Source organism: Conger conger, chromosome 16 (assembly GCF_963514075.1).
Source record: "Conger conger chromosome 16, fConCon1.1, whole genome shotgun sequence".
Classification (NCBI taxonomy): domain Eukaryota; kingdom Metazoa; phylum Chordata; class Actinopteri; order Anguilliformes; family Congridae; genus Conger; species Conger conger.
This window is the reverse complement of record NC_083775.1, coordinates 33,748,727-33,771,866: the sequence shown is the minus strand read 5'-3', so window position 1 is coordinate 33,771,866 and position 23,140 is coordinate 33,748,727. Positions and strand designations below refer to the sequence as shown.

General features: G+C 45.3%; 1 protein-coding gene across 1 annotated transcript in view; it reads left to right on the top strand.

Annotated features, from left to right (window-relative positions):
- The first annotated feature begins 927 nt into the window (after positions 1–927).
- The window catches only part of LOC133114517 (integrin beta-3-like), a 33,136-nt gene continuing 10,923 nt past the window's right edge, over positions 928–23,140 (top strand). Inside the window, exons 1-13 of the mRNA XM_061223988.1 lie at positions 928–1,210; positions 2,780–2,865; positions 6,488–6,692; positions 8,622–8,874; positions 10,030–10,192; positions 11,467–11,628; positions 12,358–12,453; positions 13,458–13,547; positions 13,996–14,130; positions 16,909–17,353; positions 20,834–21,056; positions 21,508–21,608; positions 22,038–22,157. Of these exons, the coding sequence (XP_061079972.1) occupies positions 1,144–1,210; positions 2,780–2,865; positions 6,488–6,692; positions 8,622–8,874; positions 10,030–10,192; positions 11,467–11,628; positions 12,358–12,453; positions 13,458–13,547; positions 13,996–14,130; positions 16,909–17,353; positions 20,834–21,056; positions 21,508–21,608; positions 22,038–22,157 (2,146 nt within the window). The 5' untranslated portion in view covers positions 928–1,143. The remainder of the gene's footprint in view (positions 1,211–2,779; positions 2,866–6,487; positions 6,693–8,621; positions 8,875–10,029; positions 10,193–11,466; positions 11,629–12,357; positions 12,454–13,457; positions 13,548–13,995; positions 14,131–16,908; positions 17,354–20,833; positions 21,057–21,507; positions 21,609–22,037; positions 22,158–23,140) is intronic.

Here is a 23,140-nt window from a genome sequence, read left to right as displayed (position 1 = left end):
AAGGTAGATTTATTGGCCGTATTGTGGAGATTCTTGGTCAGCCTGGACCAGTAGAAAGCGGAAGGCAGAGTGGTACTACTGTCTTTGTAACTTGGTTTATCTATTGTCTCTCCCATAGTGGTCAGTAACATTTAACCCTACTAATATTCTTTCAGCAACACCAGAAGGACAAGCACGCAAATACCTTCAGCCCGCACTAAATTGCGTCGTTGGGTTAGCGTGGGGTTTTACAATATTCATATATTTACCTTTTTATTTTGACTTCTGATTTGAAAATGTGTACATATTAACGACTATGGAGAAGAGGAGTAGCAAAAAGTGAAGAAGTGAAAAGTAGCAAAAAGGCCCTTGCTGGGAGGTTTACGACCCAGTGTATTTCATTCACAAGAGGGCGCTACAACGCCATCCGCCCAAAATCAGAAAATGCCGTTGCCTGAACCTTGAACTGCCTCGCCACTAACACGGCATGGCCGAACTATACACCGAGCCAGGTAATAAATATGAAAAATTATGAGAAACTACTGTCAACATCCAATTTTGGAGAAACACTGAACTGCACTACAGTTAGCCATTTTTGACTGGATAAAATGTCAATCAGTTAGGTAGGGACTAAATATATTTACGAAGTTGATACGGGTCACGAAAGTACAAGAGTAGATAGATTGTCACACATTGTTCAAAAGCACCTGAAGATTCATGAGATTAATGATAATCGCTTTGGTTTAATACGCAAATAATATAAATAGGCTTTTGGTAGTTTATTTAGGTAGTTTAATTAGTATTTCTTTCAAAATATTGCCACATTTTGCAGGGTACTTATTGTGCCGAAATTGAATCCCTACTAAACGCAGGTAACAGCTTGACTCCACCAAAATCTCTTCATCTAAAGGCGCTACCGGAAATAAATTCAGACATCCATCAGTACCTTTGACGTCTGATGAAAGTGAGCACTTCAAACTTCACACTGAAGCGCAACTTCATAAAGAGGGGCGGTTTTTCAGAACAATCGCTCATGAGTACGATACTTTAAAATTAACTTTAGAAAAATAAAATAAGTTATATTTTACATTATAGAGTTCTATGTAACGGCCACTGAAGGAAAGATACGGAATGTGAATTGAGAACCAAATAATACTGGAAGAAATGGGAACTTTCATGCATCATATTTGGATATATTCTCTGGTTTTATTTGCTGAAACTGAAGTTTTGGGTGAGTGCTGTTATTGCATACGAACTTAATGCCGTCTCCATTCCTAAAGGTTTGGCTGTAGACTGCTTCAACCAAACTTCAACAAACAAGATATTAATGAGTTGGCATGAAGATGTGGATATGCATTTTAAATCTGTAAAAGTCATTAAGTAATGTTGCCTATTTATTCTATCTCGAAATAACTTTGTGGAGAGTTTTTAAATAAAATAAGTAATTCTGAAAACGTGCCTGGTCCCTGGTTTAGGGAACGTTAATGCGAATTTGCATTAAAAGTATAGTTCTTCCGAGGACATCAGTAAATTTGTGCAAATAAGGTCAGTGCGCATTCTTGTAGACTTCAGATCTGCCACACCTTTCCACAGTGTGATATAGCGAGCCTTTAATGCGCTCGACTAACTGAATATGTAAAGTGTAATGTCGAAGATTAATCAAATCTAATTTTCGAGAGTAAAATGATATATCCCTTACAAGATCATATGGATTTAAAGGAACCAGTTGGCTATAATGCTACGAATAAAACTGAATTTTCTTTTAGCACCAGCAGGAGTCATTTATTTAATCTGAACGTCGCTCAAGATTTCCCAGCAATTATCGTTTGTTGTTGTGATTTGTTTTTGCTGCATATTCCAATCATAAATGATTAATTTATTATCCGTTTTTCGACTGAGACCAATTTTTCTGTTATTTATCTCTCACTTTATTTTCCACTGAAGGTTCGTCTGTTTCCTCTGTAGTATCCGCGACTCTATCAGTTATTGCTGGCGATAATGACTACGATATTAACGAATGTGGGGAGTGTCCGAGTGAACCTCGGCAAAATTCCTCCATGCCAGAGCGTCACGCAGCCTCCCTCCATCCGGGCAGTTTGCTCGGTCTGTTTTGGCACGGAGTCACGTGTGCGTGGTAAAATTTGACCTAACTGATAACGGACTGGAGTGCGAAAACACGTCGTTTTTGGACAGTAGCCTATGCTAATTAATGGCTTACTGTTCCAGGCTATTGGGCCCCCATTTAAGGACACAGCTGTAGCAGTAGCCAGCCATTACTACTGGTGCCACGGGATTCATTTTGTGACTTCCACTCACATTCACCTGGAGAGTGAGATTTTTTTTTAGCCTGGTTCTCACCAGGTCTCCCAGCTGCTGCACTGCATGGGCCGGTGCACTAGGCAATTATCTTTTCTTGGTTGAATCAGCTTGCATGTGCTATGAGCAAAAGCACAAACAGAGAGCTTTGTCAGTCTTGCTCTTATTACATTTACAAGTTATAACCTGTCCTGTGCCAATGCTAAAGGTACTCAGATTTATGTGGATTCTACTGCAGCCTGCTCACTGTTTTCCTGTTTCTATTTTTAGTATTATTCTTTATGTTGTCTGCATGCACCTACAAACCACAGCAAATTCCTTGCATGTGAAAACTACTTGGCGAATAAAGCGATTCTGATTCTGATTCTGATTCTGTGCAGATACCACAATATGTATTCAGTTTTGTTTGATAGTTTAATTTAGTGTGATTATAAGTTTTTTGCTTGAGTGTGTACATCCTAATTGTGTCCTGTTCCTGTTTCAGGGTCCAATGTCTGCACCTTGCGAGGTGTCAGTACCTGCAAGCAGTGTCTGGCCATCCACCCCACATGCGCATGGTGCTACCAGGAGGTAAGACCCTACTTGCACAAGCATACATACACTAGCACACGCACATGCACACACGGATACACAGACACATGTACAAACACACACAAACACACACATGCATACATACACGCACGCATATGCACAAACGTAGACATACAGCGACACACATAAACACTGATTGGAGCATTTTGGTAGTTTTGGTAGAACTATTGTGCCAAGCTGCATGTCGGTGTATGAATCAGTATTGAAAAATGTGAAAATGTTAAAGTTATTATCTGACAGTACAGTAGAAAATTGGTTAGAGACAGCTTGTTCAATTCTTTTGTACCAGAGCCCTCAAACAGGAATACAAGGCTTGTTGCCCTTTTTTTATGTCCTGACTTTTAGTTGAACCAAACTGTAACCTTAAGCTGAGTTCAGGAGTTTCGTTTTGAAATGGAAAACAGCATTTCCCTGGTCACTCTCTTCAAGAATGAACAGGCTCATCCTTGTTATGAAGACAACCTCAGTGGGTTGGCAGGCTTCTCAGATTTGGCAGAACATGGCACCTTATTTCATGGCAGAGTTACTGTTTTATTAGGGCTCAGCAGCTTGTCTTCCCGGTGCTGATATTCCGCTCACCGGGACAGGTTTCCAATTACCAGCTCCCAGTCTGTCCATTTTGTGATAATCAATGCAGCGGTTTCTGGAGCCGTGCTGCGCTTTTTAGCGTTGTGTTGCGTACCACGTGTATCATGGGGAGTGGGGGGGGGGCGGTGGTTCTAATCCCGGTGTAGCCACAATAAGATCCGTACTGCCGTTGGGCCCTTGAGCAAGGCCCTTAACCCTGCATTGCTCTAGGGGAGGATTGTCTCCTGCTTAGTCTAATCAACTGTACGTCGCTCTGGATAAGAGCATATGCCAATAATGTAATGTAATATCCAATAGCATTCAATAACCAGCCCAGCATGTTAATTTAGGGGTTTTTTTTGTACAGTACTGAAGATGCATTCACACCACAGCAGATCTTTCTGGCTGTTATTACTTAAAGGCATTGTTGTTCTGTTAGCAGCTGTAGTTCTTTACGTTGGGTCTTTCTTATATACCTTTGCACCAGTAACCGAGTCAAGACAACCTCAAACCCTTTCCTGGAGTTCTGAAGTGTTGCTGGATTTTTGATGTGTTAGTCTGCCTCAATTCTCTAAACAGTTGTATATACTGTATATATCGCTCTTATATTGTTGCACAGAAAAATGTTTTAATCAGGAATAGATGTGCAGTCTAGAGCTGTATCTCACGACTTTATCAATAATTTCAGGTTAAATACATTAGATAAATGAGCTGAAGTTGGAATCAAACTCTTCCGCCCTTCCTCACGTCCTTACTTCACTCCTTGGTGTCACACAGCTGAGGACTCGAGGAAGCGAGGATGGAGGAATCAGGGAAAGGTCATGTTCTTGTTCAGCGCAGCATCAGTTTGAAGCTTAGGCAATTACATGAGACGGGTGCGTGGGGGTTGGACCCAAAATGCACGACTCAGAAACAATAGTTATATAAAGACCCCTCAGGGCTTTATTCGGGAAGAATCCCAGGAGCGTAGTCAAAACAAGCAAAGTCCATACACGTAGATCCAGCCAAACAAATAGTAAACAAACAAAAGGCACGGTGCCGAGGGAAGAGGCAAACTCGTAGTCGGTAGACGTGCGGGGAGGTCCGGTAGCAGGAGAGCTGTCAGCAGGGCAGATGAACAGGCGGACGGCAGGCAGAGGCGTAGTCGTGGGCGAAGCGGGAGTCGAAACCATGAAACAATCAGTGAAGCAAAAGTACAAAACGGTAGGCGAGGACGTGGTCAAAAACAAATAGTGGTCAACAAAACAGAAATCAATAGACAATGGTCGGTAACAGGCTTGGATCGTAACGTGTAATCAAACAGAAAATAATGCTCAAGAGTTGCGTAGTAAACTAGAGGCAGACAATTTCGCAGTGAACAGTAGCGCGACTGGGATATAAATGCAGGTGTAGACAGGTGTAGACAATTAGTTAGAGCGTAGCAAGGAAATGTAAAACAGGTGCGATGGATGACAAGTTTAACAAGGTGATTAGTAATCGTTAGTAATAAACCTATCCTGCCCTAGCATTAGTAAATTAGTAAATGACATGCACGAGAAACGTAAGGTAACATGAATAAACATAAAACATGGCAAGACAGACCTGAAACGTGACATTACAGACATGGATATAATGAATGGATAGCTAATTTATTTCAAATACCCTATTCCTGTCCCCTGAGATTGTCTCCCAAGCAGGAGACAATCCTCCCCTGGACCAATGCAGGGTTAAGGGCCTTCCTCAAGGGCGCAACGGCTGTGCGGATCTTATTGTGGCTACACCATCAAACCACCAACCTTGGGGGTCCCAGTCTTGCATCTTAACCACTACGCTATGGGCCACAATTACGGACGTGGCAGATGAGCTTCCTCCGTAGGGTGGCCGAGCTCAGCCTTAGAGATAGGGTGAGGAGCTCGGACATCCAGAGGGAGCTCGGAGTAGAGCCGCTGCTCCTTCGCGTCGAAAGGAGCCAATTGAGGTGGTTCGGGCATCTGATCAGGATGCCTCCCTTTGGAGGTTTTCCGGGCTCGTCCAACTGGGCGGAGACCCCGAGGGAGACCCAGAGCCCGCTGGAGAGATTATATATCTCTCCTGGACTGGGAACGCCTCAGGATCCCCCAGGAGGAGCTAGAATGCGTTGCTGGGGAGAGGGACGCCTGGAATACCCGGCTTTGCCTACTGCCACCGCGACCCGACTCCGGATAAGCGGGTGATGATGGATGGATGGATGGAACTAATCATGGTCTTCAGTCAAGAACTTGATAAGGAAAATCAGGTGTCATTTTCAGATACAGTAAGATTGGACACCCCTGATATAGCAGGAATATTGAAATCTAGCCCTGCAGTCTGTAGTACTGCTGGATTTCATTCCTTCCCTCTAATCAGGGCTGATTTAAGTGGCCGGCATCTCTGTCCAATCGGTGGTCAATGAACTACTGGCCTCGAGGATCAGATTTTGGGATTTAGGGGGTTGGGTGCTTGATTTTAGAAATATTTATTAAATAAATATTTGATTTTGTTTCAGCGAAATCTGCAAACATGTCTGGTCATTTTGATAGCTTAACGCTGAGAGATCGCACATACTGCTGGCAGAATTCTGCACACCGTCAGCTTTGGGGCTAACACGTTATGGTAACATTGACAGTGTTCAGTTTGCAGCCAAACCTTTCCTATACTGGAACATACTGAACATTATATTTTGGCATAGGCCTTACTCAGTGTGTCCACCATGTGTATCTGTAGATAAAAAAGAATATATTTACAATATATTATCGGAAATACACTGCAGACACCTGTAAAATTCCTTCCGATTCCTGGCGATTTTTATACACAGCCTTGCCGATCTAGTAGATTACAGCTGTGTTGCTCTTCATTCGTTATTTGGCACAAGCCAATGAGATGTCATATAAAAAGCATCCTATCTGAATTTAGTGTGGCTGGCTTGTTCTAGTTCTACACTACTCTGCAATTTAGATGTATAATAGTACACTTTGGACACAATGTCTTATAGTTGTGGAAATGTTCATTGCTCCGTATTTGTGTATGTTGTGGTCAGGATTTTGGGAAGGGGGTGGCCAGGTCGTCGCGCTGTGACCTCCAGGAGAGGCTGCTGGATGCGGGGTGTGCGGCCCAGTTTTTGGAGTTCCCCACCAGCAGTCTCAGTGTGGAGGAGGACCGGCCTCTCAGCGACAAGGCCACCGGGGGAGAGGAAGATGTGATTCAGGTCCGGCCCCAGAAACTGCGCATCACCCTGAGACCTGGTGAGGTGATCTCTCTCTCTCTCTCTCTCTCTCTCTCTCTCTCACTCTCTCCTCTCTCTTGCTCTCTCTCTCCCTCTCTCTCTCCTCTCTCCCTCTCTCTCTCACTCTCTCCCTCTCCTCTCTCTCTCTCTCTCTCACTCTCTCCTCTCTCTCTCCTCTCTCTTGCTCTCTCTCTCCCTCTCTCTCCTCTCTCTCTCTTTCTTTCCCTCTCTCTCTCTCCCTCCCTCTCTCTCTCCCTCTCTCTCTCTTGCTCCCTCTCTCTCTTGTTCTCTCTCTCCCTCTCTCTCCTTTATCTCTCTTTCTTTCCCTCTCTCTCTTTCCCTATCTCTTTCTCTCACTCTCTCACATTCTAATTCAATAATATTAAGAAGAAGGATAATACAGGAAAAAAAGATCATTTAATTATTAATGAAATACATTTCAGTCATGACCACTCTCGTCAGGTACAATAGTGATTTATTAGAACATTAGGGAGTAGGTTACATCACAATTATCTTTGGCGGAATGGTTGAGTTCGGAGGGCTATGTCTGAATATACTGGTTGTGTGAGTATATCAAACAGCAATTTTTTAACCCCCCGCAGACATGACATTTTTTATAGCAATAACATGGTAGCAAATTAGACATGAAATACATGTACACATTAAGTACATTCATGATAATATGTACACGTAATACACTTAGAAATACAAATGGTAATAAGGACGAAAGGTTTAAAGAACCATTACTATTTGCTTTAGTGAAAAAGATAACAGAAAATAAAAACATGTACCACAATCAAAGACAAAGAAAAGGCGGAGCTGGGGAGGTGGTGGGTGTTCTAAAGTGAGCTCAGCAGCGGAAAGGAATGGCAGGGGGACTGCTTAAAAGTACCTCCTTCATTCAGAGAGCAATGTGGTTGGTGTTGCCGAACCAGCTGGGTGTCACCTGATGGCTGAGAAGTAGGCGGTGGTTTGCCTGAACTAACACTAGGCTTAATATATTCTTTCTTTCTCTCTAGCTTTTTCTCTTGGTTTATTTAGAGACTTAAATAAAAGGACCTTGGAGTTGAAAAATCTCTCTCTCTGTCCCTCTCTATTTCTCCCTCTCCTTATCTCTATCTCTTTCTGTCTCTGTCTCTGTCTCTCTCTCTCTCTCTCTCCTACAGTGCATAAATACAAGATGTTCACCCTCTCCCCTCCCCCAAAATTTAAGGGGATTCCTTAGGCAACTAAAAGACATGCTAAAACCCATAATATGCACATAAATCAACAGTTCTGTCTCTCAGGTGTTTCTACCCTGAAATGTTTTACCCCTCTGAACAACGCCAGATTCATTTTGTTACGGTATTAAACCGAATTCATGACTGAAAGAACAATATTTGGTTTTAGAACATTAGCCCACTCTTTTTTGCATAACTGGTTTAATTCAGAGAACTTTTCGAGCATTACATTAGATTACATTACAGTCATTCAGCAGACGCTCTTATCCAGAGCCACGTAGAATAAAGTGCAAATCAAAACTAGGGACAAGTGTGTGGGAAGTACAGCACGGACAAGAAGAGCATGAACTGCTCCTGTCCTACCACAGCCCCAAGCCTCTCCTCCCCTCCTACCACAGCCCCCAGCCTCTCCTCCTCTCCTACCACAGCCCCCAGCCTCTGCTTATCCATTACATTACACTACATTAATGGCATTTGGCAGACGCTCTTATCCAGAGCGACGTACAGTCGATTAGACTAAGCAGGAGACAATCCTCCCCTGGAGCAATGCAGGGTTAAGGGCCTTGCTCAAGGGCCCAACGGCTGTGCGGATCTTATTGTGGCTACACTGGGATTAGAACCACCGACCTTAGAACCACCGACCTTGCCACCAACCTTGCCTGTCCCAGTCATTTACCTTGACCACTACGCTACAGGCCGCCCACTACCCACTGCCTTGTCATCCTCAGACGACTCCAAGCGATTCACGGTGCAGGTGCGCCAGGTGGAGCAGTACCCTCTGGACCTGTACTACCTGATGGACCTGTCCTACTCCATGAAGGACGACCTCCGCAGTCTCGTTGTCCTGGGCAACGACCTGGTCAAGGAGATGGGCAGGACCACCAGCAACCTGCGCATGGGGTTCGGGGCCTTTGTGGATAAGCCGCTCTCTCCATATATGTACATCGCCTCAGAAGAGGAGCTGGCGAACCCCTGCCGTCGGTGAGGGTTCGGCTGCATGCGATCGAGGGGCTTCAGTAGGCACTGTCGAAGGCTCTGTTCCTCACTCCTGGTCCTGGAGAGCCGCGGGGTGTGCTGGCTTGGGTTTTTCGCTTAATTTCAGCAACCGATTCAGACCCAGGTGAGGTGAGTTAACTTTGTAATTGAGTGCTTTAATCGATCTGTTAAGTGCTGGGTGACAACAAAAGCCAGCACACCCTGCGGCTCTCCAGGACCAGGAGTGAGGACCACTGCTTCATTGTGAACTATCATGGGCTCTGTTGTGGATCTTGGGCTCCAGTGCTGCTGTTCTCACACTCGGTCTCTGGGGAAACCCCTGCGTATGTTGGTTTTCATTCCAGCCACAATCGCAATCGTAGAATTTTAACTTTTGTTAATTACGCCTTCATATTTCACATGGTCCTATACACTCAGTGATCATTTTATTAGGTAGACCTGTACACCAGCTTGTTAATGCAAGTATTTAATCAGCCAATTTAATCAGCGTGGCAGCAATTAAATGCATAATAGAATGCTGAAGTGGTCAAGCTGTTTTTCAGACCAAATGTCTGAATGGGGAAGAAATGTGATCTAAGTGACTTTGACTGTGGAATGGTTGTCAGTGCCAGACCGGGTGGTTTGAGTATCTCAGAAACTGCTGATCTCCTGGGATTTTCACACAACAGTCTCTACAGTTTGCAGAGAATGGTGTGAAAAACAAAAAACATCCAGTGAGGAGCAGTTCTGCGGGCAGCGAAGTCAGAGGAGAGGGGCCAGACTGGTCAAAGCTCACAGTAAGGTGACAGTAATGCAAATAAGCATGCATTACAACAGTGGTGTGCAGAAGAACATCTCTGAACACACAATGCGTCAAACCTAGATAGATAAAGTGCTCACTGAGTGTATTTTTAATGAGTTCATGAAGACAAATAAATGTTTTAAGTGATAAAATTGAAGATGGGTGAATCAATAGGCTCCTAATTGGTGAGAGTGTCAACACATGACCACTAAAACGACCCATTTGATAGATAATCAAGAGTTCAGCACAGACAGATGTTAACATAACATAACCCAAGCGTGGCTCGGTATCATCTGCACTGTCTTTGCGATCATCATCATCCCAGCTGCTGAAACCTCTCTCTCTCTCTGGGATGGTAGGATCAAAAGTATCTGTCTGCCTCAGTTTGGGTACAAGCACGTTCTGTCCCTGACGGAGAAGGTGAGCCAGTTCACAAAGGAGGTGGAGAATCAGGCGGTGTCGCGAAACAGGGATTCTCCAGAAGGAGGCTTTGATGCCATCATGCAGGCCATAGTGTGCAAGGTGACCCACGCACGCGCATGCGCACACACACACACACATACACACACTTTGATGCCTCGCTGGATGGTACACTTGGCACAGAGCGATGGTCTGTGATAACGTTTTGACTTATTTCAGCACTGGCTTTGCCGGCTTCACTTGGCCTATTGGAAGGGGCTAGCAGGATGGCATTGTGATCAGTCGCACCAAGTCCAGACATGGGAAATGATCAATAAGCTCCAGAAAGGGAGCCATAGGGTCATATTGAGTGTCACGTTTGATATACTGGGGATATGTTTTTGAAACACCTTCCAGAGAGCAGTGTCAATGCATCCAAGTTGATGCTAGTTCAAGTCAACTTGGATGCATCAGTGGTGGTGGCGTCTAATTTGATGCCACTGTGTTGAACTGCTTTATATGGCAAAATTGCAATGGGGGGAGTTTTCTTCAATTTCTTAAATCAATTATTATTGAAATACTCTGGAAGAAAGCCATGGAATGTATTTGCTCCTGACCAATGGTGCTGATGCAATATGCAAATAAACAGTTTTTAGGCAACTTCATAAAATTAGCAAGGAGGTCCTGGGTTCTGTGTGTGGAGTTTGCATGTTCTCCCCGTGTCTGCGTGGGTTTCCTCCGGGTACTCCGGTTTCCACCCACAGTCCAAAGACATGCAGGTTAGGCTGATTGGAGAGTCTAAATTGCCCGTAGGTATGAGTGTGTGAGTGAATGGTGTGTGTGCCCTGCGATGGACTGGCGACCTGTCCAGGGTGTATTCCTACCTTTCGCCCAATGTATGCTGGGATAGGCTCCAGCCCCCCTGCGACCCTGTTCAGGATAAGCGGGTTCAGATAATGGATGGATGGATGGATTTTGAATTGATCCATGCACCAAAATTACAGCATGTACAACATACCAGGCTTTGCGGATATCCATGTGATATTTTCAAACTTACTCTTGTAGTAGTGAAACACAGTAGATTCAGAGGGGTAGTTTTCAGCTGCAAGAAGCAGTAAGTAAGATATTAACACAACCACATAGGGATGTATGATTTTCTTTAAACCTCCTATAGTGGAGTCGTCAATAAAATCCGAAAACAAATAAAGACGGAACTCTGTGAACATTCTGTGAATGAAAAGTTTGTCTTTTAACAGTTTTGTTTTCTTCCAGTCTATTTAAGGACAGCACCTGTCAGGTATAAATAGTTTTCCGGTGAATGTTTGATTGCCGTGATTTCTGTTGTAATTACCTGCCGTGTGGTGACAGCGTGTGTGCTCTCTCTGTGCCCATATAAGGATAAGATCGGCTGGCGCCCGGGCGCCTCCCACCTGCTGGTGTTCTCCACTGACGCCAAAACGCACATCGCCCTCGACGGCCGCATAGCGGGCCTCGTTCAGCCTAACGACGGAATGTGCCATTTAGACAGCAGTGGCAACTATGACATGGCTTCTACACTGGTATGTGTGTGTGCGTGTGTGTTCACACCTTACATTACATTACATTATTGGCATTTGGCAGACGCTCTTATCCAGAGCGACATGCAGTTGATTAGACTAAGCAGGAGACAATCCTCCCCTGGAGCAATGCAGGGTTAAGGGCCTTGCTCAAGGGCCCAACGGCTGTGCGGATCTTATTGTGGCTACACTGGGATTCAAACCTTGCCTGTCCCAGTCATTTACCTTAACCATTGCAGTACAGGCTGCCCTACACCTGGGTCAAATATTATTTGAATTGCCCTGAACTTTCGCTTAGAAACCAGTAACAATCAATGTAAAAGGAACCTTTTTTTTCCACCAGTTTTAACCCTTGTGTACTCTTAACATTCTGTATATTCCCCTTGTCCTAAGGGTAAAAAATGACCCGCCTTCATTAAACCCCTAAAATAAAGCAGCTTAATTGAATTTCAAACCCCAAATCTATTTTGCATTTTATAAAAACCTGTCACTCATCACAAACTTTGTCATCAAATTTCAAGTTGAAATAAAAAATTATTTAGGGGGTTTTCTCTGCTGTAAAACATAGTGGCGGGTCATTTTTGACCATTAAGACAACACAAGAGTTAAGAACAAGTCTGTTGTGCCTTTGTCAAGTCTGTTGTGTGTGGCACGTGTGTAATATGTACCATACCTACGTAATATGTTTACCGTATGTTTACCTGCCGTTTCTCAAAACCTCTTTTCCTGCAGGATTACCCTTCATTAGCCTTGCTGACAGAAAAGATGTCGAAGAACAACATCAACCTGATCTTGGCAGTGACCCAGCGCGTCCTGCCCCTCTACAAGGTGAGAACGGCCCTCTTCTTCGGCTTGTTAGCTCACATCCCCAGGGGCCCTGCAGAGTGTGATACACCGGCCTCACAGAAAGATATAGGACCACAAGGTCTGCTCGAACAACATTTGGCTGTAATTTGACTTGCGTGTAAATGAAAATGTGATGACTCTCCTGGACAAGTGGATGAAAAATTTCTCTAGTCATGAAAATGGAGTTGGACACACTTAAATTCACCAGCGTGATTTGGACTCATTTCTGGGACATTTTTGTTACTGCGAAAGAGAAAGCACTTCATATAATCCTCCAAAATCAAAAGCAAAGAAATCCAGCAGTAGTATCTTTAAAACGTTTGGAGCACTATATCAAGTGTGCAAGTCTTTTTCTTTCATGGTTTTCATGGCCATTGCTTTGATGTGCATGTGTCCCTTCGAACGTGCCGTTTCTTTAAAGCCGTGGCCCAAAAATACCTACCGGATCCTTCAACTGGGTCTAGGTCACCCGTGGAGCTCCGTTCATTTCCGTATGTGGGCCGAGTGAACCTGAGCTGCCTGGGCCAGCGCAGACTTGCTATGTGGGTTATTGTGTTGACTGTAGATGTTTTTAAATGAACAGCCGCTGTTATTCAGGGCATGTCAGCCTAGTGATGAATGCATGAGGGAAGATTATCAGATAGGTCTGTGCGAGCAGAGAGGTGGGAGGTGCTCTGTGGCAGGAGAGGCGAGGGATTGGTCCAGGCCCGGGCAGCTGCGGTGTGACTGGGCGTCTTGTCTCTCTCCGTTACTGTCCTGTCAGCTTTGACCCGTCTCATGAACAATTTCTGCACTCGGAACGGCTGCTCACTGGATGTTTTTTTTTTGGGGAGTTTTTCACACCATTCTCTGCAAACTCTAGAGACTTGCGCTTGAAAATCCCAGGAGATCAGTCATTTCTGAGATACTCAAATCACCCTGTCTGGAACCAACAATCATTCCATGGTCAGAAAGTCTTTCTCCCTTCTCTCGAATGCTGAACTCAGAACTACAGCGCGCTGTTGCCTGGGAGCGTGGTGGGGGTGCTGTCGTACGATTCGAGAAATGTGATCCAGCTGATTAAAACAGCCTATGCGGTGAGTAACCGATGACATTTGCAACAACACACAGCGTATATAAGGCCTGAAAAATTACCTGTAAATACCCTCAAATTGATGTTGTCAGTCTGCATTTGACCACAGATTTGTTTTCATTGTTTTATTTCAAAACTAATGTGCTGGAATTACAGACCTGGGTCAAATACATATGGAATTGTACTGGATTCCTGAATACTTTTCTGTGCTCGATTAATCTTGCCTCGCCAGTCGAGTCAACCAAGAGAACCAGAAGGTGGGGCTCACACTTTTTCAGACAAGCTCAGTAATGCGTAGAAAAGAATTTGAATCCAAATCAATTACATATTTGACCCAGGTATGCTGGAGTACAAAGCCAAAGCAACAAAAACTGTGTTAATCCCCCAATATTCTTGCATAATTTAACTGTATGGTATGTGCTGACTGGAAAACTGACTGCGTCTTACCGCAGAAAATCCGCTCCAAAGTGGAACTGGAGCTGCGGGGAGTGCCAAAGGAACTTTCCATCTCCTTCAACGCCACCTGCCAGAACGGCGAGCTGACCCCCGGCCTCAAGTCCTGCTCGGGCATGAAGACCGGGGACACGGTCAGTCCCTCCCTCCCTCCATCCCACTGCTGTCATCCCTCCTTTCATCTCCCGCTTCTCTCTCTCCTCTCCTCCTCCTTTCTTATTTTCTGACTGCGGCTGTTTTTTTGCGTCGGCGTAGTATCGCGGCGGGCGGCGTGGTGCAGCGGTGGGTAGCGATCTCACCTCACAGTGAAGAATCCTCGCCTGGGCCTTTCGGTGTGAAACTTGCGTGTTGTCCTTGTGGATTGTCTCCCGCAGTCAAAAGACATCTGCGTAAGGTTAATTGGAGAGTCTAAATTGTCCCTAGGTATGAGTGTGTGAGTGCATGGTGTGTGTAACCCTTTGATTGATGCCCTGCCCAGGGTGGACTCCTGTCTCTCCCCCAGCACCCTCTGTGACCATAACCAGGAATATGCAGGTTAGATAATGTTGTATCGGTTGATAAGGTGTTTGGTTCAGTCGTGAAGTCGTGATCAGTTGTGCACCCCTGGCCAAAAAGCCTTTTACAATTAATATCCAAGTGAACAGGCGGCCTGTAGCGTAGTGGTTAAGGCACACGATCACTGCTCTCCAGGTCTCAGGCCATTCTATCTGACATCTTTCTTGGTCTTCCAGAGCTTGCCTTGACTTCAACTGTTCCATTTATCTTCCATTTTCTAATAATGTTTCTGACAGCAAAAAAAACAGGTTATTTGAAACATTTTATATTTTGTAGCCTTCTCCTTGGTGGAAATGAACCATCTTCATTCTGAAATCCCCGGACAACTGTTTTGAGGATCCCATGGTTGTTAACAGCAGACAGAACAGCCACTGCAGTTGGATACTTAAGCAGGCGTGGAGTTACTTCAGAATGAAAAGTTCAGCCCTGGAATTATACTCACCTGACTTATTGAAGCCCTAATGAGTAAATCACCTGGGTCTGGGCTTTAGTAATAATCTTTTTAAAAGGTAACAGTAAAAGTAACAAAGAGTCTTTTTATTTATTTATAAACAGTAAAAAAGTGAATATAAAAGCAATCTTTGCAGAAGGGCCTCATATTTAACACTAGACCATTTAGAGTTCAGGTTTGCTTTTCGATCATATACAGATTCATTGGGGCGGCATTGGCTCAGGCGGTAAGCGCAGTCGTCTGGCGTTCAGAGGGTTGCAGGTTCAATCTTGCCCTGAGCATGTCAAAGTGTCCTTGAACAAGACACCTAACCCCACAAAAATGCTCCTCATGTGCTGGCTGGCATGGCAGCCAATCACCGTTGGTGTGTATTTGTGTATGAACGGGTGAATGAGAAGTGTCAATTGTACAGCGCTTTGAATAAAGCCAACCATTTAAATGCCAACCATTTACCATTAATTGTAACAGACGTTTAAATCAAGGGTTCCAACATTTTTTCACTGCACTGTACTCAGTTCACTTGTGTCATTTCATTAGTGATGGCTGAATGTTGTAAATCACATTTAGCATTGGGAATTTTTATGGCAAGAAAATAAATGTAAGGCCGAGTAGCCTGCAATCAACATTCTGTCTTGTTATTCAAACACAGCACATAGAAAGTGTGGAGCATCAGCTGTGTAGGCCCATGTAGCCCAAAAATGTTGTCTGACATTTGGAACCACAGGCTAAATCCATTCCCCCTATTGCCACACATTTGGTTCACCCCAAAGCTATGTCTTCTGGCACAGATCATGTTCTTCATGCATTTTTTGCTTGGAATTTGTGTGACCTGTTCGGTCATGTTCTCTCTCTCTCAGTAATGTGGAGCAGACTCACTCCTGGGTCGGCTGCTGTTCCTCCTTTTCTGTGCGTGCTATATACACTCAGTGAGCACTTTATCAGGTATTTTTAAGACTTCTTTATTATATTAAGTCTTCTGCTGCCGTAGCCTATCCACTTAGAGGTTTGAGGCGTTGTGTATTCAGAGGTGCTCTTCTGCATGCCACTGTTGTAATGTGTGGTTATTTGCTCACCTTCCTGTCAGCTTTGACCCATCTCCAGACCATTTCCTCTGATTGACAAGGCGTTTTGTCTGCAGAACTGCTGCTCACTGGATGTTTTTTGTTTGTTTTTCGCACCATTCTTTGCAAACTCTAGTGACTGTTGTGTGTGACAATCCAAGGAGATCAGTAATTGCTGAGATACTCAAACCACCCTGTCTGGCACCAACAGTCATGCCATGGTCAAAGTCAGAAATTCTTATATTTGGTCTGGAAAACAGCTGAACCTCTTTACCACGTCTGCATGCTTTTATGCATTTAGTTGCTGCCACATGATTTACTTAAATATTTGCATTAACAAGCTGTTGTATAGGTCTACCTAATAAAGTGATCAGTGAATGTATGTCTTCTACAACCCCCTGCTGCTGAGCTGTCTGTCAGAGTGGGCGCATCAAAGTGTTGGTGTGCATGTAAAAATACCCATTGCAAGTTCTGTAAAGTATTTTAAAGTCTTACGAGCATTGTAAAGTGGTACGTTTAATGTAAGTACATTAATGTAAGTCTGTAAGTTTTTGGATGGTGAGACCATTTTAAAGGGCTGTAATTGCCACACAGGTCACTCCAATTAAAGTTGACAGCCATTTTAATGTGAGGGTATTCACATCTATATGGAGTGAATCCCGTAGGAATTACCGCCCTTTAAAATTGTGTCATCGTCCAAATACTTACGGACCTCACTGTACGCGTTCTATCGTAAATAAAAATGACACAAGCGCGCTCCCTCACTGATAAACAATTGTAAAACAAAATGCGAGATAATAATGAAACGTGTCAGAATTTTAAACCCCCCCTCCGCCCTCGCCCAGGTGTCGTTCAGCGTGGAGGTGCAGCTGCGCGGCTGTCCCGCGGAGAAGAGCAGCACCTTTGTCCTAAAGCCGCTGGGTTTCCGGGACACGGTCCACGTCGCCGTCGACTTCCAGTGCGAGTGCGGCTGCCAGGACGACGCCCGGCCGGACAGCCCCGTCTGTAACCAGGGCAACGGCACGTACGAGTGCGGCGTGTGCCAGTGCCACCCCGGGTGGCTGGGGCCCCGCTGCCAGTGCTCGGAGGGCCACTTCAGCCAGGACGCGCTGGACGACTGCAGCCCGCCGGCCGCCGGCCCGCTGGAGGCCCCGCCCGCCTGCAGCGGGAGGGGAGACTGCGTCTGCGGCCAGTGCGTCTGCCACGCCAGCCGCTCCGGCAAAGTGTGGGGCCGCTACTGCGAGTGCGACAACTTCAACTGCCTGCGCTACAAGGGGGAGATGTGCTCAGGTTAGTTCGCACCTTTATTTCTGAGAGTGCACATACCACCGGCTAAAACTCGCCAGATCCAATCAGAATGCCGGGAAACAGAAATACAGGGACACAGGATTTTTGAAACTGAATGGTCAACAATGTACCTATCAAAGAAGAATTTCAGATTTAGAAGTGCACCCCCTGGGAGCATGGCTGTCTTTCAAACCATATACGCCCCTCCTCCGAGTGCCGCCAGGAGCTTGATTCTCTTGCTGAGTCACTTTCTACGCATTCTATGCCACTTCACTTTCTACCCTCTGTTTTCCTCCCCCGTGGCAACTCGCTGGGGCTGGGGCCGTGGTGGTTGTAGCTGCGACAAGAAAGTACAGAGGCGGGGAGTGGTTGCCGGAGGGCGTGCTTTTGCGTGTCTCCTCAGAACTGCGCAGACTTGCCGGGTTCCGCGCTTGCTCGCCCCGACCGCGCCCCGGGACGGCCGGACCCCGGAGAGAGAGGGGCGAGGGAGCACGCCGCGTTCCCCGCGGTCACGCTCTTTCCACCGCGCGCCTTCAGCCGGGCGCGTTACCGCCCGTTGCTCGAGGGAGCACGAGCCGTTCAGCCGCCAGAAGGTCCACATTCCTCCGGAGAAGCCTGCTTCTGCCCTCCCTCCCCCTTCCTTCCTGCCTCTGTTTTTTTCTGCTAACTGCCGGAAACTGAAACAGTAGCGGACATCCCCACCCTTTGGAAAAGCGTTTCCGGGTGGCCAACGGTCCCGGGGGATAGGTGTTGGTTTGGGGGAGGGTCATTGCTGCGCAGTATAGGAATCGCGTTCCTTAAATGCGCATTTGGGGTGCAAATAGCCGGGGATGTATGCAGTTGACAAGGGTGCAGTTCCCCTTCTTTTCAACTGAAAAAAGGCTGTCGATATTGTTCTCTGAAAAACATTCATCAAGAGAAAAAGTTTGATTAGAGATTTTGTGTATTTTGTGTCCTTGCAAGGGTCATGTGCTTATGCATGAGTGTGCTTGTATGGGTTTAATCTTTAAATGCTAATTCTCCTGCTCTGATTTCAAGATAAAAGTCTGGTCGGCCAGGGGCTCATTTCACATACAAATGAGACGGACACATCTGGCAAAACGTACAGCCTTTATTAACCTGGGCTACCTCCCCGTTATGCTTGGAGCCATTCACACAATTACAAATGACAAATATGCTAAACGCAAAGAAAGAAATCCAAGGCCAAGCGCAGGTTCTTGCAATGTTGTATCCGTCATTCTCAAATACATCTCAATGAGTCAGCCACATGTAATATAGTTTCTGCTCGTAAATCTGCATTTCACGATCAATTCAATATCTGAAAACTTAATAAAGCAGATTGAGCTCAATCGGGTCCAAAATATACCGGTCATCTCCCCCGTACAACAACACAAACACCACACCGGGGAAGGTTAGGCAGGTTTGCGGTAACCCTAAAATGTCAGGTTCAGAGTTCTTTGCGAATTGGCGGTGACCAAGTAGTAAGACCAAGTAATTGAAAGAAAGAAAGAATGAAAGAAAGGAAGACTTTAACACACCTTTATCGTAACACTACAACAAAACAGCACATGGCACAGAAAGCCATCAACCCCCACAAATCACAAGGAAAGAAAAATGGAAATGAGAGAAAGAGAGAAAGAAAAGAGAGAAGTGAGAAACAACAACAACAAAACCAAAATCAATGATACCGCTAAACATGAAGGTAAATGGTAAATGGCAGGCATTTATATAGCACCTTTATCCAAAGCGCTGTACAATTGATGCTTCTCCATTCCCCCACACACTCACACATCAACAGCGATTGGCTGCCATGCAAGGCCCCAACCAGCTCGTCAGGAGCATTTGGGGGTTAGATGTCTTGCTCAGGGACATTTCGACACAACCCGGGCGGGGGATCAAACCGGCAACCCTCCGACTGCCAGATGACTGCTCTTACTGCCTGTGCCATGTTGCCAAGGTCCAGCCTCCCCTGGCCCAACAACATGACACAAGGAAATGTGTAGTAATTGGCAACACCGGGAAAGGTAGCTGCACTCAGTGACCACTTTACTTGGTAGACCTGCACACCAGCTTGTTAATGCCAATCATGCGCCAGCACTATTCTACAGGCTTGTTATAAACATACATTTCTTAATGTCCGTGACATGATACCAGCCTGTATATAGGGCCGCCTGTAGCGTAGTGGTTAAGGTACATGACTGAGATCCGCAAGGTCGGTGGTTCGATCCCCGGTGTAGTCACAATAAGACCCACGCAGCCGTTGGGCCCTTGATCAAGGCCCTTAACCCTGCATTGCTCCAGGGGAGGATTGTCTCCTGCTTAGTCTAATCAACTGTACGTCGCTCTGGATAAGAGCGTCTGCCAAATGCCATTAATATAATACCTGTGATAAGCCTGCCCTTGACCTTAGCTGTGCCCCTTTAAACTTCTGGCCCAATGAGATCCAAGGAAATGAGAAGTCAGAAGTGTGGGTGTGACTGGAACAGCGGCAAAGTGCCGATGGAATTGCACAAGCACTAACTCGCCCTGCTAACCTGTGGCAGTGCAGCTGGTTTCCAGTGACCCCAGGTGCCTTTACAGTGAATGACATGAGCTGAGACTGGAATTTGGAAAGGGAATGTACTGTTTAAATTGATCATATGAGAGCCCCACTGTTTCTTTACAGAGCACAGTGGAAACCACTTAACCCAAAGTGGCAGTATTAAATTTATTCAGACATCTAGCATAAACATTTGTTACATAATTACATAATTGACATAATGTCTTGCATGGCATCCAGTTGCAGTTGGTGTGTGAGTGTGTGTATGAATGGGTGAATGAGAAGCATCAATTGTACAATGCTTTGGATAAAGGCGCTATATAAATTCCAACCATTGACCATTTACCATTTAATCTTATTTATTCAGCTGAATTGGCTATATACTAAAGCAATTGAGGTCAAGTACCATGCTAAAGAGTGCAACTGGAGTTCCTAGCACCCCTATGCTCAGGTTCATAACATTTATGCTACACTGCTATATTGATTGTATTATCCCAACTACTGTGCTATTCAGAACAGTAATTCCTGCTGTGACTTGTTGAAGCTTCACAACAGAAAACACAGTTAATTATTTTCTTCACAGGCAGTTTGGCAATTGAGGTGATCACCAAATGGCTATGAAACTGCATTTCTATAAACTGAATTTCTGGGGGACAAATCAGAGACTTTTGTTTAAGTGTGTTAAATGTTGATGGAATCCAGGCCTGCATCTCTGAAAATAATATTTGGACCGAAAATAGTAAAAAAAAAAAAATTAGAACATTTACGAAGACATACGAATGTATTGTACACATGTTTTCAATATATGCATTTGGTACCATTCTTGAAGCAAGCAACAAAATCATTACTTGGACCCTTGTGAAAGGTCAACAAAATGGCCGACCTCTCTCTGAAACCTGTGCTATGAGCTTTGTTTCACTGCCTGTACCCCGCCCCCCCACCAGGTCACGGGATGTGTGACTGTGGGTTCTGCCAGTGCGACGCAGGATGGAAGGGCGAGAACTGCAACTGCACCACCCGCACCGATGGCTGCACGACCAGCATCGGCCTGCTGTGCAGCGGGCGTGGCCAGTGCGTGTGTGGGGCCTGCGAGTGCACCCAGCCGGGGGCGTACGGCAGCACCTGCGACAAGTGCCCCACCTGCCCCGACGCCTGCACCTCCAAAATGTGCGTCAGCAACAGGCCTCCGTCAGCGATTGCACACACGACTGATATGATGGTGGTGATGATGATGATGATAGTGATGATGATAATGATGGTGGTGATGATAATGATGATGATGATAATGATTGTGGTGATGATCATGATGATAATAATGATGTCAGTGATGATGATAATGATGGTGGTGATGATCATGATGATGATGATAATGATGGTGGTGATGATTATGATGATGATGATTGTGGTGATGATCATGATGATGATAATGATGTCAGTGATGATGATAATGATGGTGATGATGATAATAATGATGGTGGTGATGATGATGATGGTGGTGATGATGATGATAATGATTGTGGTGATGATGATGATGGTGATGGTAATGATGCTAGTGGTGATGATGATAAGGATGATGATGTGTTCCTGTTCTGACGGCAGGCTTGTGTGCTAATTGCAGGGAGTGTGTGGAGTGTGGACACTTTAAGCGAGGAAGGCTCTTTAAGGACAAGAGCTGTTCCCAGATCTGCAGGGATGAGATCCAGCTGGTGAAAGAACTGAGTGAGAAAACGACTTAAATCATCTACTCTGTTCGGCTCGGGCCCAGGAACAGAGTCTTATACCCTGACAGCAGTGCAGTGTGATAGGACAAGCACGTGGCCGGGCGGGGTGGGGCAGGGCTGGGCTTGGCTGGGCTGGGTAGGTGGGTGGAGGGAGGATAGATCAGCCAAAGGTGGGACACAGTTATTGTACCTGGAAGCTGTAATTGCATGCTGTAAAATGAAAAAATAATGATGAAATGAAATGAGCATCTGAACACCTCACAACGTCAGGAGTTCAGATGCCCTCTCACACTCCGTCAGATTGTGACAACCGATCTATGCTTAATAGACTATTTGGGCTACCAACCAGATCAGAAAAATGCAGAACCATCTCCTGATTGGTCAATGGGAATCATAATTCTCTCTCTGTCTCCCACTTTTTTTTCAGGATTTTATGCTGAGAATTCACGAAACTGTAGCTACAAGAATGAAGACGACTGCATGGAGCATTTCCAGTACTATGAGGATGCCAGTGGCAAATCCATCCTTTTTCTCGTTGAGGTGCCAGGTGAGCATGGGTATTCTCTGGTCTCCTTTGCTATTGAGGTTAGGAGCATGGGTGTGTGTGTTGTGGAAAGGCTGTGTACACATAAGGGATGGCTTTTAAGTATTCACGTGCTTGTGTCTGTTTGTTTGTCAGAAGTCAGATGAAGTTGATTCAGCAGGAACAAGAGGAATAGGTGGCTGAAGCAACATAAATCTGTCAAGTTTTGACGTAAAAAAAAAAGTATATCTATGAGAGCTGTGTATGAGCAATCCCACAACTCCTCCACTGAATCCTCTATCATAAGCCTGGGGTTAATTCATTTAATAGCTTTTACCCTTAAAGCCTGATTTATACTTCTGCTTCGGATCTTCCCTACGCCGTAGGCTACGCAGAGGCTATGACTCGTAGTTACATTTCTGGGGAGGTGCGCGTCTGGCTATGCGTAGGCTACATTGCACTGTAGCCTCTGTGTAGATTCGATAAATCGGCCTTCAGACAGGCTTTATAAGTCACTATAAATCAGCCTTTAGACAGCACGATCATTCCTGCAAATTACAGATCGTATTAAAAAGAAATTTACATTTACACCAAATTCTGTAATATGATTGTATCAGTTTGATTTGTAACATTTTTGGTCAAGGTTCTCTGCAGGAGTGACTGATTTTACCAGCTTTATCAGAATTGGTCTGAATTTTATACAGAGGCCTACCTTTTCTCACCTAAAAATAGTGCGTTCCTGGGCAAGGCCTCAGTATGTCAGTGTACCCATATGACAGTGAAGCCCCTTTAGGAAGGTTCCAGAACCTGTGACTCTCTGACATAGCTCCACACACAGCCTGTTTTGACACCCCGGTTTTGACACCCCCGCCACGGTACTCTTTACACTGTTCTGTCACGCATCCCGTCAGAAACACAGAGCTCCGCTCACTAGCTGGCTTGTCCCTCCTCATCATCCACACACACCTCTCCCTGTCCCTCTGGCTTTCGCAGGCCTACAGGTGGCC